General features: G+C 38.3%; 1 protein-coding gene across 5 annotated transcripts in view; it reads right to left on the bottom strand.

Moving 5' to 3' along the window:
* Positions 1–17778, bottom strand: part of pde3b (phosphodiesterase 3B) — a 151695-nt gene that overhangs the window by 47823 nt on the left and 86094 nt on the right. For all 5 annotated transcript variants that reach the window (XM_069897623.1, XM_069897630.1, XM_069897645.1 and 2 more), the window contains one exon: positions 8829–8882. In XM_069897623.1, the coding sequence (XP_069753724.1) occupies positions 8829–8882 (54 nt within the window). The remainder of the gene's footprint in view (positions 1–8828; positions 8883–17778) is intronic.

The raw sequence follows: 17778 nt of genomic DNA, 5'->3' as shown, positions 1-17778 counted from the left end.
ACTACAGTGATCCTCTGCCACTCTTATGGTTCTGTGAATTGACCCCCAATCCATTTCTCTGCAGCAACCATACCACACTGTGATGCAGCCAGCCAGGATGTTCTCAATAGAGCTCCTATAGAAGTTTAACAAAATGATGGCCAGTAGCCTTGCCTTCTTCAGTCTTCTCAGGAAGTACAGATGTTGTTGCACCTTCCTGACAAGTGAGGAGATCTTGAGTGTCCACTATATGTCACTAGTTAAGTGAACTCCAAGGAACGTGGTGTTTTCCACTTATGTTACTACAGAATTGTAATATGTAGTGGAGGGTGGTAATTCCACATTCTCCTGAAATCCACAATCATCTCCTTTGTCCTGTCCACATTGATATTCAGGTTGTTACTCTCGCACCATTTCACGAGATTTTCCACCTCTTCTCTGAAGTGCGACTTATCGTGGTTGGTGATGAGGCAACTACTGTTGTGTCATCTGCAAACTTGATGACACTGTTGGAGCTGGATCTGGTGATGCAATTATTGGTCAGCAGCATTAACAGGAAGGGGCTGAACACACAGCTTGATGGTGTTCGACATCCTGCTACTGATTCAGACAGACTAGAATTTCTATTGGGAAGTCCAAGAGCCAGTTACAGAGAGGGGTTTTGAGTCCCAGCAAGGACAGCTTCTTGGGAATGATTTTATTAAACGCTGAACTGAAGTGAAAATTAAACGAAACTAAACCTGCTTGTATGCAATCTAAAATAATGTGTCTATCCAGAAGCCTTTGTAAACACCACTGCATCCGATTTCACCACTAGCTCCTACATCCTATTCAGGCATCTACCATGTTTAAAAACCTGCTCTGCACATTTCTTTTTAAACTCTTCCTACCTGAACTGCATATCTTCTTGAATAGGTCATTTTTTACAATGGCAAAAGGATTCTGACTATATACCTTATCAGTACTTCTCAAAATTTTATAAACCTACAAGTTCTCCCCTCAACCTCCTAGCTCAAGAGAAAACAACAAGTTTCTCCAATCTCTCCTTCCAGCTCATATCCTCTAAACCAGGCAGCATCCTGTTAATTCTCTTCTGCATTCTTTCCAAAGCTGCCACATCCTTCCTGCAATGGGAAAATCAAAGCACAGCCTAACCAAAATGTCATACAGCTACACAATATGACCTCCTTGCTCTTTTACTTATGCCTTCTTTACCACCCTATCAACTTATATTGCTATTTTCAAGGAGCTCTGGAATTGGACTCCCAGATTACATCTTACATTAATATCTTTTGCAAAAATAACTCTGCCATTACTTCATACTTTCCCCTTAACCAGCCTGCGACACTTCACAGTTGTTCAGATTAAACTCCAACTGCTGGTTCCCTGCCCATGGTCTCTAATTGCTCGATATGCTTCTGCATCTGAAAGCCCTCCACTTGTCCACAGTCTTCCAATCATTGTGTCATCCAAAAACTTACCAACCCACCCATCTATTCTTCTTTCATCCAAGTAATAGGGATTGATCAAGATCTTGATTGCTTCTATAGTGTTTTGCAAGGATCTGTGTTGACGTTGCAGTTGTCAGTAGCACTTGAGTAACACCACTCAACACAGGCCTTCAGTCAGAATAACACCCTTGTATCACTATCCCATCTTTGACATGCAAGTCAATTAACCATGTAAACTATAGATTCACCAAAAATCCCAGCATCTTTCCATTCTGCATAATCTTACAATGAAGGACCTTGACAAATTACTTACTAAAGTCCATGTTGACAACCTCATCAACCACCTTTGTTCGTTCAGTAAAAAAAAATTGTTTTTAAGATATGACATGCTCAGCACAAAACCATGCTGACTTTCACTAATCTGAATATGCCTTTGCAAATGAGAATAAATTGTATTCCCAAAGGTCCTAATTGTTTCCCAACCAATGAGACAAGGTTTGTTGTCTCATAATCCCACATCATCCCTATTTCCCATTTTGAACAAAGAAACATTGGTTGCTCTCCAGTCATGCAATAAAGAATTATAAAGTTACCGAAATGTTAATGATGAGAATTTTGTGTCACAAATCAAGTTTTAAGCAATGTGAATTGTTGCCTTTCAATTTACATAATATAATTGATGTTTACGTAGAATCATATCAGTTCCATTATGCATATGAGTTCAAACTGGTACGAGTTCCATCAGTAATATTTGTACACTTTGAATAAAAATTGGATGGAACAAAAGATCTAAAATTCATTGTAGAATCTGTACTATTCATGCACAGCTGAGGAACTAAAGCTTTATCAAAAGGGAGAGAAATTAGAACTTCACTAACACTGTATCATTTGAGGCTTGATGATAAATCTGAAATGTTTGTGTTTGCTATTTAATCTGCCAGAGTTGTCCAATGCTGGATAAGCACAATTCAGTTGGGAGTTTAAAAGAAATAGCAAAATAACACATTTTTGTTTTTTGCCATTTATTCTGAAATTATCAATTCAGAGTTTACTGCCAAAATTATGAGAAAGCGAACAGCTGATAAAGCAGCACTGTCAGTGGTGCTGACCAGGGAGCAGAAACATAGCCCATTGTGGTCATAATGTTGAAGTCACTGGGCAACTTTTAAATGACCTGTGGAAGGAACTGGCAATTTTTTTTGGTTTCAAAAAAAGCATCTGTGAAACAATGGAGATCTGTGCCCATGCTTTGGAGCAGGTCACAAGGGCTGTGGTAATCAGCAGACCATCGCAAGAGACCATACATCCACTCCTTCATTGAGCATTTGGAGACTGGTGGCTGAAGAACCTTTGTTAGCCTACAGGCTGCTGGACACTTGCTTGTGGGGGTGCCAAGAGCAACAAGAACTCCCAAAGAACCTCTAGCACTGACATCTTCATGACCATAATGACATTTCAGAATAAGGAACTCAGACTTGCCAATGGAGTAGAAAGGAGGCTGTGGGGTTGCAGAAGCTGCAGGAGTGGTGCCTCTAAAGGGACACTTAATTGTCTTCATGCTGGGGAGCCAGGCTTGTGGCACCCCTTTGCATGTCTTCATGACAATAAAGGAATCCTCAATAGTATGTCATCTCTTCAGCATATTCCAGCTAAAAAAAACTCAAAAAAAGTTCCACTTTCCCAATAGCTTTGTGAAAAAAAATTACACTTCAATGTATGCTTCACTAATGCTCGACTTCAGGAAGGGAAAGCCAGAAGTCTGCAATCCAGTGATCATTGCGGGATGAGAGGTGGAGAGGGTGAGCAAATTTAATTTCTTGGGCATCATGGTCTCAGAGGATCTTTCCTAGATTGAACACACAAAAGGCATCATGATGAAAGCACATCAGCGCCTCAACTTCACTGGCAAATTACCACAGTATGTGTGGCGGAAAGTGTGCTGACCAATTGCATCACAGTCTGGTATGGGGACACCAATACCTGAGTGCAAAGCCCTCCAAAATGTCATGGACAGCCCAGGGAATCATGGTCAAACCCTCTCCACTATCGAGAACATCTACAGGGAACGCTGCAGTAATCAGGATCCACACCAACCAGCACACACTCTGTTCTCACTGCTACCATTAGGAAAAAGGGAAAGGTGCCACAAAACACGCACCACCAGGTTCAGGAACCGCTGCTACTCAGTCTGGGACTGATTTATAAGGACTCTTACTCAACTGACAAATGTAAACAGTTTCAAATATTTAAGGAGCATCAGCTCAAGTGATGCCTCTTTGGACAAAGAAATTCTCTAGGATCAGCAAGGCCAACCAGGCTCTGAGAAAGCTGCATACCAGACTGTTCAATCAACACTGTGGTCATCCCTTCTTTCCTACATGGATATGAGACCTGGACTCTGTACCCACATCACCAAACAACTGGAGAAATTCCACATGTGTGCTATCCGTTCTATCCTTGGCATCCATTGGCAAGACTATGTCTCCAGCTTGGACAAATATTAACTACCTGGACATCAAGTGCCAGACAAAGTTGATTAAATGAAAGCATTCATTCCAAAACCATTGATGAGGAAATAGTGGGTATCCACCAGGAACTTCAGTGATGGCACCATGCATCCTCAAAAGAACAGTCAGGCATGCATACAACCAAAATCACGCGATGAACAGCTGTGAATGCAGCTCCCAAACATTAGCGACTTAGAAATGCTCTAGCCTTTAATGTATTCAACCAAAGTTTTTAAATACTGGTTTTTATGAAGTTTGTATTGTTAGTATTGCAGACAACACATTTTCTGCCCTTGCATAATTGCAATTTTGGGATGATCTTTGCAGTTCAGCTTTAATAATAATTATCAGTGTTAACTAACTTTGCTTGTGTTTATGAAACAAAATTCATCTGATCTTCATGAGATTAGAAACAAAACATCACTTTTCTTAAAAATTATTTCTTCTTTGGCTTGGCTTCGCTGACGAAGATTTATGGAGGGGGTAAATGTCCACGTCAGCTGCAGGCTCGTTTGTGGCTGACAAGTCCGATGCTTGGTTGGTTGGGGTTGGGTGTTGGGTTTTGTCACGTTGGCTTGTTTTTACATAGCTAACATGATTATAAACTTGTGCAAAATAGCAAAGAGTTGAGACAAGTTGATGGTATCCCCAAGTCCAGGGGCTAATACATCATATACCACATTAATCTCGATAGATTAAACAAAATAAAGGATCTTCATCCATTACTCACAGAAAACAATTCAGAATACATGTCCTTTAGTTTTGTTCTTGATCACTTTTCTTTGGTTCTGCACTGGTATCTCACACTAAGAGGCAGAAGTAGCACAGCCGCCACCTCTTCCTCCATCTCTGGAAAAGTCTCCAGTTCCCACCAGAGACTTGTTTTCCACCCCACAATCGTGCTGATTGAGAACATGGTAGTGGCGACAGGCAGCATATCTGTTGGACGCACTGGAATTTTGGCACTGCCACCTGACTGTGCCAGCCACCTTGCCACTTCTACAAGTGGCAATGACTGGGCAAAGCAATTGAGGCAACTGCTGTTCATGGACACTTCGGCTGCCATCCCTTCCTAAAAGATGGTCTCTCAGGCGCTCAGTTTCTTTTCGATTCCACTGGAGAAATTTCTGTGGTTTCCCCCAGCCTCTGAAGATCGCAGACACCCTAATATGTCGTGTGTTCTGTTGGCTGTGAACAATTCACACATTCAGACATATGGTCAGAGGTCACTCATGCTGGATTTCAGTCTCAACAAATTGTCTTGGTGGGTTTTCAAGATTGCAAATGTGGCAAATTGCAGAGGGCAGATTTTGTCATATTTTTCACCGTTGGTGGATTTAAAGAATTGTTGTGGTGGACAGCAGCACTTGTATGCAAGTTAGCTGGATTTGTTGACTCTCCAATGCCGTCATGCCTCTGATGAGCCTCCAACCTAGATATTGCCCTTTCTGAGCATTGCTCAAGCATTTCCCTCGACTAGTGACCCCACTGTATCATCATGGGGACATTAAATATGCAGTAACCCACCACATAGAGCTGGAGTCCTCTGGTTGCTCCTTAGCTCATCAAATACCCCCGCGTAGTCTTAAAATCGTGAAAGCAGAATTCGACCACATGCAGAAGCTGGAATCGTTTGCAGATCTGACAGCTGCTGGGCATCGCCGTTGCACATGGTTCCAATTATCTGGGGATAGGCGGCCTTATGGTGATTATTGTGTGCTCAACTATTCCACTGTTCCTGACTGATACAACATTTCCAATTTGCAAGAATTCTCAGTGAACCTGAACGGCAAACATGTATTTGCAAAAATATACATTGTGCTTACTTACTATCTATCAGATTCAGGTGGAGCCTTCCAATGTTGCCAAGACAGCAGTAATTACTCCTTTCATACATCTGAGTTTCTGTGAATGCCATTCAGTCTGCGGAATGCAGCTCAGATATTCCAGCATTTTATGGACTATGTACTCTCTGACCTTGATTTTGTATATATCTATATCGACAATATTCTTGCAGCAAGAGTGGATGAAGAGGACCATTTTACATCACTGTTCCAGAAACTTGATGAATTTGGCATTGTGATCAATCAAACTAAATGAGTTTTTGGTGCTGCTGAACTTGTATTTTTTGGGACAGAGTTACCAGGCACGGTATTTCCCTATGAAACTGAAGTGGAAGAAATATGAAGTTTTCCTATACCCGTTATGTTCGGCCAGTTATATCAATTTTTAGGGATGAAGAATTTCTTTTTTCTTTTTAAATACTTTATTTTGAGAATTTTCAATCAACATGCAGTCAAAATGAAGAATAATCAAAAAGTAAAACATCAATATCCATAATATTAACAAATTAATACAAATATCGATCAGCACGTTGATATTAAAGAAAGTGAAAGTCAACATGTGATTCAATTATTATAAAATGCAGATTCAATTATTATAAAATGCAAATTCAATGTCCACGTTGAACCAAAGGGAGTAAAAGATAATAGCGAGAAAGAAGAAGAAAAAATAAGAGGCACCCTTCCACCCAAGAAACATGAAAGAAGAATAAGTAAGAAAAGAGAAAGAATAAGAAAAAGATTGGCTTCACCTACGATAAACCCCACTCTCATCAAAGGACAAATAATCTTACTTATCTAGGATCTTCGGCACTTCAAGAACTGGGGGGGAGGGGGAATCGTTAAAGATTTACCCTGATGTATTTTAGGTATGAAAATCGCTATTCTTAAAAATATATCATACCTGTGTCTGAGGTTGTAGGTGATCTTCTCTAGGAGAACACAATTATACATTTCTATCTTCCAGCAGGCTAAACCTTATTGGGAATCAGATTTCCAAGTAACTCCTATGCATTTCCTGGTCACAGCCAAAGTGAGCTTAACGAATTTTAATTGATATTTTGACAGCATCATTTTAGGTTTAGCACCTTCTAAATTTCTCTCTTACCCCTTACTGAACAACTTAAGGGATCAAAAAAAATTCTGCTTCCAAAAAAAGAGTTTAGGTGATGATGCTGTTAGTGCTTTCAACAATGTGAAGACTGCACTTGAGAATGCTACGATGCTTGTACGCCAAAAGCCTAATGCCTTGCTCTCTCTTACCATGGATACCTCCATCAGTGCCATGGGGGCAATGTTAGAACAAAGTCAGTGGGAAGTTGGAAACTCTGACATTCTTTTCTGTCAAGTGGTCACCAGGTCAGGCGAAATGTAGCATATTCAGGCGAGAACTCCTAGCCATCTATCTCGCAGAGAAGCATTTCCATTTTTGTTGGAAGGTGGCCCTTTAACCATTTATACAGCCCACCAGCCTCTTGCGCATACCGCGCACACAAGAACCATCCCTATTTGCCATGGGAAATTCAGCAACTTCATCTTGTAATTTTCCTTAGACATACAGTACATCCAAGGGAAAGCGAAAGCCCTGTCCAGATGCGATGACTACTATTGATTTCACTGCCATGGCTCGCACACAACAATCCCGATCTCATCCAGTATCACTGGATCAATGCGCGGTCTCCTCCGACAAAATGGATGAATTGGGTGAAAAACTGGCTTGTTACTTTTCCACAAGGAGATCAAGGCCTTTTGAGGTGGCGACAAAGTGGTGAAATGTTTTTGAGGCTCTTCATAACCTCACTCATCCTGGTAGAAAAGAGTCAATCAAACTGATTATGGAGCACTTTACTTGGCCTCACGTTAAGCAAGATGTCAGGTTATGGGCAAGAACCTGCTTGCTCTGTGAACACTCGAAAATCTCCAGGCACATAAAATCAAGGTTGGGAAATTTCGTTGTTCGGGATTCCAGTTTCAACCACGTGCATGTGGATTTGGTGGGTCTGCTTCCCCCCAACTGGAGGATACACTTATCTGCTCAAAGGAACAGTCACATTCCTACCAGCTGGAGCATATCCTGCCTACCTTGCAGTTCGTACGAGGTTGGGTCGGAATATCAGCCCTCCATATCATTATGAAGCAGGGCAGATCCAAATGGTCACCTTCTTGGGGGCTCGGAGGCTTGAGGCACTGTCGATGTCGCATACTGTGTTAAGAGCAGTGCGAAGTTCAGGAATAGTAGTGCGCATTCATAGGTTAGTTCAGAAGGCTGCCCACATTGTGATGGATTTTGGATGGACGAGGAGGAGACAGAGTGTCGAGATCATCAGAGTTATAGAGAGCCAATGAGAAGGTTGGGAAGGGTGGGGTTTGGCTGGGTGGTGTTTTGTTGGATGAAAAATTCATTGCTGAGGCAGAGAAGAATAAAAATGGTCGACTCATTTTTGTCCTGGTGAATGAGTGAGTGTATTCTTTTAATGATGTATATATCAGGTAAATTATAGCAGCTACACTTTAAAGCAAATAGAAAGTAATAATATGATCCATCGTCTTATTGACGACAAAACACTGCAGTTCATGAAACCACCTGACAATCCAAGTTTTACATTTGAATCAGTTCCCCATCTTGGCAAACTGCATTTTCAGTGATGTATTGCCCAAAATTATTTCAAACTAACATGAAAATAGAAAATTCTGATGCTCAACTACATTTTGAATTTCTGATCGAATATTTAAGTGAACAAACTGTTCTTGATTTTCAAATGAAAGCAAAATAGCTTGAACTATAACATTTTAAATTGTCTCAATTCTTAATATCCACAAATATCTCAAAGTTAACAGCATTGTTTCAAGCTCAATTAATTTTTTAAAATCCCACAATACAAATGGCCAATTAATCATAGAGCAATGCACAAAAACAGTCTGATCCTCCGAATTTGCAAAGAAAAAAGTCAGTACTTAAATAACATACTATCATGCATCGTCAAACAAAATTTTCATAATGCCCCACATGGCTAAGGCCCACGGATAACTATTGAAGGAAGGTTACCAACCTGATACTGATAACTTCGGAACCACTGCTTTAAATCCCAGTCCCATAGGATCATCTGCAAAATAAGTAGTCTCATGAACAGATTATAAGGAAAAAATGTTAAAATAAATGAAAGCAATTTATTTCAATACAATATGTGCTGTTACACGATTTTCAACTTAGATTGAGGAAAGGAGGGAGGTAAAGGTAAAGAGTAAGTTCTTGTCAGAGAAAAGACAGGTTTTGGGATGGTGCAGTTATGATTGCACTGAAAGCCTTTACCATGCCAAAAAATAATCTTGGAAGAACAGAGATGCATCTGTTAGGCATCTACTCATGCATGAGAAGATCAGGCAGGTGTTAGAATAATCACAGAGCAATTCCATATTTGTCATCACAAGTAAATCCCTGTTGCCAATCTAATCTGTTCCATCAAACCTGGTACCCAGAATATTCAGAACTTGAGTACCTTGTGTTTTGCCTTTACTGGTGTAAAATATATATTTATTTATTTTTAAATGCTTCAAGGACAATTTGGTGACCTTTTCGAATTCCTTGTTCAACTCAAGGGTCCTGCTCCAGGGTATGGGGCTTTTGCGTTTGCTAGCCAAAGTTAATTTTCTGAAAAAGGTATCCAAATATTTAGCTAGTTCCATGACAGCCAATATTGTAGCTCATGTTCAAATCCTTTGTAACAGAGTTGAAAAGTATTGTTTTAATACCAGAGTACTTCCTGCCTTTTTATATTTATATTTCATAAACCTTATTAGCCAGAGTACTTGCTCATTGCAGATAAGAATTTGCACAACCCTCACTGTCAGAGAAGCAAAGCTAAGCCTTGTGAATGCCTCAGTATTCTTGTTTGTTAACGTCTTGGCTGTTCATTACCAACATTGGAGAAAAGTATTGTGGGCTATTTTGCTGAAACTTCTAAAGAAATATTACTTCATCAACCTGCAGGCAAAGTTGAATTCAATTGAATTACTTATTATCACATGCACCAAAATAAAATGAAAAGTTTTGCTTTGCATGCTTTCCAGGCAAGTCAATTTGTACTTCAGTGCAGCAGTTAGTGCAATAATAAAAGTGAAGGGTATTATTTTAAGTGTCAAGGAAAAAACTTGTGTGCCACTTAATAGTACCCCAACAACATACTCCACCCTGAGAGGCAATATTTTAAGGCTCAATTTATATCCAGAGGCAAATATGGACAAAACAAAGCAGTAAGACCAGACTGAAACCTATTTACAGATGCAGCAAAAGATCAAAAGCAGAGAGGAAGAAAGATGCCAATGAAAACAGTAATTATATAAACCAGGAAGCTGGGCAAAGACAAGATCACATTGAGAACCTTTAAAATACAATGAAAATGAGTGAAAAATTATTAACATATCTGCAGGATGCTATTTTAGGCAACTCTGGGTTAGTTGCACTGAAATACACAATTGTATCTATCATTCTGTTTCCATTTTACAGTGTTGGTGGTTTGGTTTTTAGTGATTAACTAACTATTACATTTGTGTGGTGGTACACCACCAGCCTACTGCAGGGGGCAACCTCTGTACCTGCAGGAGTGTAAGGGGAAAGGACAACACCTGGCTGGCTGTCAATCAATTGGCCTAAATGGATCAAGCCCCACCCAGTCGGGTGTCAATCACCCTCCGGGACACAAGCCTGCACCAGCCTCCCAAGGCCTCACACTGAGTTGCTGCAGCCACAGCCCACCTGGCTCTGTGGAAGTTTTTGTGAATTAAAGCCTGTTGTTCAGTCTTTACCTTGTGTGTGTCTGATTCTGTCTAACAGTGCACCACAATTTGCCATTGGGAAGCTGTCATCTATTGGAAATGCAATCTCATTGACAAAAACATTGATTTAAACTTGACATATGACACCATTGTTCCAGAACACATGCCTAGTAACCCATAAACCTACAATACTCAAACCCTTCAAGAATGATTTAATTCTTTCAACGTAGGTCTCAAATTCAAAACAAGCCCATTATCTAAATGAGTCCATGCCAATCATTTCATACTCACTTATGCTAATCTTCCACTAATTTAATTTTATTCTTCCTGCATTCTCATCAACTTCCCCAACGTTCTACCACTGACACACACAAGGGACAATTCAGTGACCAATTAACCCAAATTGCACATATTTGGGTAGCAATCATAGTGCAAATTCCACACACACACGACCAGAGGTCAAAATAAACCCGGGTTGCCGTAGCTGTGAGCCAGAGCTTACCTCCTGCATCAGTGGACTGTCCCACAATACAATTCTATTGCTCTGTATACCATTGAATTATTACCAGATTACATAACATGCACCACAGCATTCCCCTCACTCTGTCCACAACAGGCTTTCAAGAAAGCTAGTGACACAAATGCTGATTGAAAATGATTAAAATCAAGCATGGAATCACCAACAAATTAATGCATGAAATAACTGATGTCTGTTGAAGAGAATGAATAATTATCTCTTGAATATATACCATCCAAAACTTCATAACTCCCTTTATCTTGAAGGTGAGGATCAAACACAGAGACAGCAAGCTACAAATAAAATACCAACATTGACGCATGTATGGAGGTTTTCCCTTTGGCAGTCTGCTGATGTAAAGGGGAAGAATTAATGATTGAGTATTTGAAGTCTGCAATAAATACAGACAATAATCTTAAGTTATCCTTCCATTCTGTGCAGCATCAAAATAAGCATTTTTTATAATTATTGTCTCTTTTATTTATTTAATCTACTATTTATTATGTGTATACATTTTAAAAACAAAGTACTTCTTCAGCTGGAGCAAGAATTTCAGTGCATACAGTATGTACATTGTATAATAGAGGTGATCCTTAACTTACGTCCATAATTGGGATCAAAGGATTGGTCATAATTCGGATTGGTCACAAGTCGGATTCACTTGTCTTAATGAGGTATTAAAGCAATTTTTCAAAAAATTCAACAAATGAACCTTTAATGAAGAATCTCAGCATATATACAGTATTTTTTTTAAAAATTTTGGTCATATGTGCAGATGGACATAACTACAATAAACTCATGTTCAGTTATCAAACCAACTGAGATCATGCATCAAAGAGCCACACCTCGGTTTGATTCAGCAACAAAGTTTCCACTACTTTCTCCTTCTAAAGCAGCTTCACATTTCACATCAATTATTCTACATGGTGTACATTTACACCTTTTATTTGATAGGTACTCTTTTTGGATTTATTACTTATACGCTCCCTCAACAAACAAAAAAAATTATCATTCACTCAGAGGTATCTGAAAAACATTTATTTTCCAGTTAATTTTTGAGCTATTTCCCAAATTTTCTCCATGATCTCTCTCTCTGCACCCACTCCCCCAATTTTCTCACTCTTGATCCCTCTCCCAGTCTCTTCTCAGTTTCCTCTCTTCATTTATTTACCCTTCATCTTCCCCACCCTTGCACACACTGTTGATAATAACATTATATTTTCAGCAATTTCAGATCTTTTTGATTAATGTATCAAACAAACATGCCTAAAAACAATTGCTGACATATTTCAACATAGTTATATTTGTCAATTAATGCATTAAAGAGACAAGAATGCTTTATTCAGGTCTTGTTTATTGCAAGTTACACAGCAAAATCATAGACCATAACCTCATATAAGGGCTATCAAAGAATGCTTCTTATTTTTTTTTACCATTTTAAGAGAAAAGTTATATATGTAACTTATCTGTGCCACTAGCTTTAATACTCATATTGTGTTTCTTGGTGAAAAGGACAGCATCTTTCTTTCGTCTATTTACAATTTCTACTCAATTCAGAAACCACAATGCAACGTCAATCATTGAGTTCAAAGACACTATCAGACCCAACTACGTCAATTGCGGTTGTTTTCACATTATCGCTGCTTGCAGAAAAAATTATACAAAATGCATCCAATAGTATATTTACTGATCTGCAATGCATCTAACATTTAACCATTTTAAATAATTTTTTTCAAAAGTTATCACTTTTATTTTTAAATTTCAAATCAGTATTTGCACATTTCACTTTGAGCTAGAGTCAAATATTTAGCCACTTATGTTTTTGTTTGATACTCAGGTGGCCCTTTTGTATGTGCAAGCCAACATGGCTCCCCCCCCCAATGAATATCAAGCTCTTCCACATCTGTAACAGCCCAAATAGTAACTACTCCATTACTACAATCTGTCCACAGAAGTCCCAGTATTTTTTCTGCACCACTATAACTGAATATTTCTGCATTTATTATCTCTTTGCATATAGAATTTAATGTGCACTTTGGCAGCAAGTAAGCTCTTGATGCCGATGTACATTGTACTTGCATGCATGACAATAAACTCATTATCATCTCAAACTATTGATTTTGGAATGGTCTTGAAACTTAGCCCAAATATACCCAAATGGAGAAACAGCAAGGGCCTCTCCCAATCATTTGCAAATGTGAGAAATGAAAAGCCAAGACCAAAGCATTCACAACCAAGTTCAGTCACAAGTGTCAAGTAGTCGATGCATCTCAGCTTCTACATGCATGCCGAATGTCATGCTCAAAAAAAAGTACTAGAAACATGCACTGTAATTCAGTACCATTATGGTCAAACCAACAATATTTCAGAAGCTGAGCAGAGCACATTCTATTTAGTATAAATAACAATAATAGCCCAAATGTATCCCACTTTATCTCAAAGCCAGTTGAAGCAACAAGGGAGAAGAATGAAATAGCACTTGTCTAGCTTTGGATAGAAATATTGGGATTTCCAATGGCTCTCAAATCACAATAAATCTGCTCATTCCAGTATGGTACCTGCTGCAAGTTTCCACTGTTCAGTGTTTCCCTCAACTTATTAACTCAGCCAGCAACATCACTGGCGCCACTCTTCACTCCATCGACGATATCTGCAAGTGGTGTCTTCAGAATGCAGCATCTATCCTCAAAGACCCGCACCTCCCAGCCCATACTCTCGTCATGCAACTGCCATCAGGAAAAAGGTACAGGAGACTGAAGATGAGCACCCAACAGCAGATTCTAACCCTTTGCCATCAGATTTCTATGTGGGCAATGAACCACAGACACTCCCTTACTTTCTCCTACCATATATGCCGCCAAATAGGATGATCCTAGAAACTTAAAAATTTCACCTTAAAATCAGGTCATCCTACACACCAGATCTAAAATTCTATACAACGCTGCCATCTTCCTGCCGGCTCCAATACATTTTTGCACATGCCCTGTTAGTCATTTGTAAAGTCTCAATGCTCCACCATTCACCCTGCCCAACTGCTGTTGGCTCTGTACAAGCTTTAAACTGTGTTTCAAGAGCTGACAGTGGTTTATTTTAAAATATTTTTAAAATCTTTAAAATATTTTTATTGAGTGCCATTATAAATTTACATACATAATCATATATACATATCATACATCTAATTCTATTATATATTAGCAGTTAATCCATTTCTCATAATGTGTCCAATGTAATATCGAATAAATGGAACAAAATTGAAAATCCCTTTATAAAAGATAAATTTTCATCTTATTTGTTGATATGATCCATGATAACCACATATAAACCCATATTTATGTATTTATTCTAAAAAAGGAAAAATTTGAAAAAATAATTCGACTAATCTAACACCTCCCTCTAAAATAAATCTTTAAATGATCATTTGTCCTTAAAAGATTGTGATTTGATTTGAACAGCATCCACTGGTCAATGGTAAGTGTGACAGAGTATATAGATATGTTTTGGGAGATAAATTGGAAAAGGTTTGTTCGAGTAGGTTACATACAAACACTTTAAAATAGATCTTATTTGAAATATTGGAGCTCTGCTAATGCTAGACATGTCGGCTCCACAGCTTTTGCAAGAGCTTTGAAGAGTGCTCAAGAGATTTCACTCATGGATTGTTGCTTACAAAAGGCAACAGATGAAAGATCTTGTTGGAGCCACTTTCTATCTGGAGTAGAGCTTGCTGTTCTAAGAGGGTCATGTATCGTCAGCAGGACACTGGAGTAGCTGATTAAAAGGTAATCAGTTGTGGATGTCCTGGAACAACAAATCTCTCTGAAAACTAACAAGAACCATCCTGAGCAGTAACCATTTACCTTTCAAGCACCAAAGCTTGGTGAACTTTATAAATGTTAGATTCTGTGCACAGTATAAGAATTGCCTGCAACCAGTGAACTTGGAGGAACGATAAGTGAGATTGGACTATGAATCAAATAACTTTTCTGAACTTACACACACATTACACATACATGTGCTTAGAATTAGAAGGGGGTTAAGTTGGGTTAGTTAAGTTAAAGTGTGATTCTGTTTTCATGTTTAAAGATAATTGAAAGCAACTTTTGCTAAAGTAACCATTTGCTAAAGTATTTTCTTGCACTAATTATTTTTGAAATGCAATTTATTGCAATATTTTTGACTGTAATGCTGCCGCAAAACATCAAATTTTGTGGCATGTTCATGACGACGAATTCTGATTCCGATCAGCAAAAGGGCATTTTGGCAGACTAAAGGCTGGTCTCCCACAGCCACTTTGACAGCCAGAAATGTCTCTGAGGTTCAACAGCAATTAAAGTTGTTCGTCTGATCAGCAGCATTGAAAGTGAACATCAGTTTCAGAATTATTTTTATACATTTGTCATATTTACAAACGTATACATTGCATGAGAATTCAGCAAAATAGTTAGCATAGCAATTAACGCAAAGCAACTGCAGTGTTAACTACAGTAATTATAATCCACCACCTGTAAGGAGTTTGTACTTTGTCCTGCATCTGTATGGGTTTTCTCCAATTGTTCCCACGTTCCAAAGAAATACATGGTAGTAGTATTATGAGCTCCCATTTAATTTAATGCATCACTTTAAGTACTAGTACTTGCCTCAACCATTCACAGCTGTGTAGAGACAGGGTGGCCACATCTAGTAGAGACTGAGCCCAAATTTGATTCTTTGGAGAAGAAAAAGAACATTTGTTGCTTTTTCTGGGACATAGGATGGGAAAGTGCCATGCAAATGAAGCTATAATGATTTGGTTATCACACACACGAACATTCACGCAGAGTTGGGGTTAATTTAATTAATGTTATGTTATTAGTAGTTATTAATATTGTTTTCAAAGGAAATTACAACACTGTCTTGGTGAATTTTTATTGCTGCTGGCCTACAACGTAACAGTAGGTTAATCGGTCACATGGGTGCAATTGCGTCGCGAAGGCTCTAGCTCTAAAAGTCCTATTACTGTGCTGTTTCTCCAAATTAAAATAAGCAAGCAGAAAAAAAAGCTTCCTCCTAAGGAAAATGTCTCCAATTGGTTGAACTGGGATTGGAATCCTTGAGTCAGTTTTAAACACAGTGGCAGGTTTTCTACTGAACTGAACAGCCAAAGAGTATTGCAGCAGACCATACAATCCTGTTGGCGAGCAGCACAAGGCCAACCACTGCAGGTGCAAGATCCCATCTCTAACTGATTCCATCACACTGAGCACAGGGATCCACCAGGACAGTGTGCTTAGTTCACTGCTATTCACTCTGCTGACCTACGACTGCGCAGCTAAACACAGCTTGAACCACACATCAGGTTCATTGATGACATGACCATGGTGGGCCTTATTAGTAAGAGTGAGGAGTCAGCATGCAGAGATGAGGTCCAGTCGCTAACAGACTGGTGCTGAACTAACAACCTTTATATGAAAATTAAAAAAACCAAAGAAATGTTTGTAAACTTCAGCAGGGCCCAGGGTGTGGGACCACGCTCCATTGACCATAGATGGCTCGACCGTTGAGGTCATCAGGAATATCAATTTCATGTAATATGACACTGTTTTATTACTATGATAACAAATTGAATCTTTTGAATATTTTATTTTAAAATTTCCATCCATGTAATTAATACATTTTACATAAGCAAAATTTGATTAAAAATTACAAAGATTACATAGTAATTTTACCCCCCCCCCCATCCTCCCTCCCTCCCACTAAGAATAAAACAATAGAAATAAATATAATTTAGTTTTATAGAAAAAAATAGAAAAAATAAAAGAGAAAAATGGATTGGATCACACAGTGGGATCTTACATTATTTATGTCGCAACTTTGGGAAGAAGATAATTACAGGTATTAAGAGGCCGAAAGTACATTTTTAGATATTTGTCCCTAAACTTTGAATATATGGGCTCCAAATTTGTAAGAAAATAGAATATTTCTAAAATTATATTAATTTTCTCGCATCTTTCCATGTAACTGCAATACACTTCTTTGCCACTGCTAACACTATTTTAATAAATCTCACTTGGTAAAATAATCATTTTAATTTAGGTCTTTTTCCTTCCATATTCCCCAATAAAAATAAATCTGGATTTTGATGCCAGTAATCTGTTCTAGAAACTTTCTTAAATCCACCAAGAAAGTTGTGAGTTTAAAACATGACCAAGTAGAATGTAAAAAGTTCCTATTTCTTCACATCTAAAACATTTATCTGATAAATCTGATTTCATTTTAAGCAATTTTTGCAGTGTTTAATATAATTGAAGTAATTGTATTGAACTAAATTGTACCTAACATTTATAATATTCATCGAACATTCTTGACAGAGACCTTCCCATCTTTTCTCAATTATATTTAAATCTGCCTCCCATTTCTGTATGGATTTATGAACTCCTTTTTAATAGAACCTGCTTGTAATAAAAGATACATTGCAGAAATAATTTTTTTTAGTTACAACCTCTCCTAATGAGAACTTCAACTCACTACAAGGTGGTAAATACATTATTGGTCCTAATTTTTCCTGCAAATATCCTCTCAATTGAAGATAACAAAAAAAGTGTATGTCAAGTTATTCCATATTGATCTCTTAATTGTTGAAATAATATCAATTGACCTTGTTCGTAACAATCTTCTACATTTTTAATACCATTATGAGACCAAATATTTAAAAATTTATCATTTAGTAAAAA

Source organism: Narcine bancroftii, chromosome 1 (assembly GCF_036971445.1).
Source record: "Narcine bancroftii isolate sNarBan1 chromosome 1, sNarBan1.hap1, whole genome shotgun sequence".
NCBI lineage: Eukaryota > Metazoa > Chordata > Chondrichthyes > Torpediniformes > Narcinidae > Narcine > Narcine bancroftii.
This window is presented reverse-complemented; position numbering and strand designations above follow the sequence as displayed.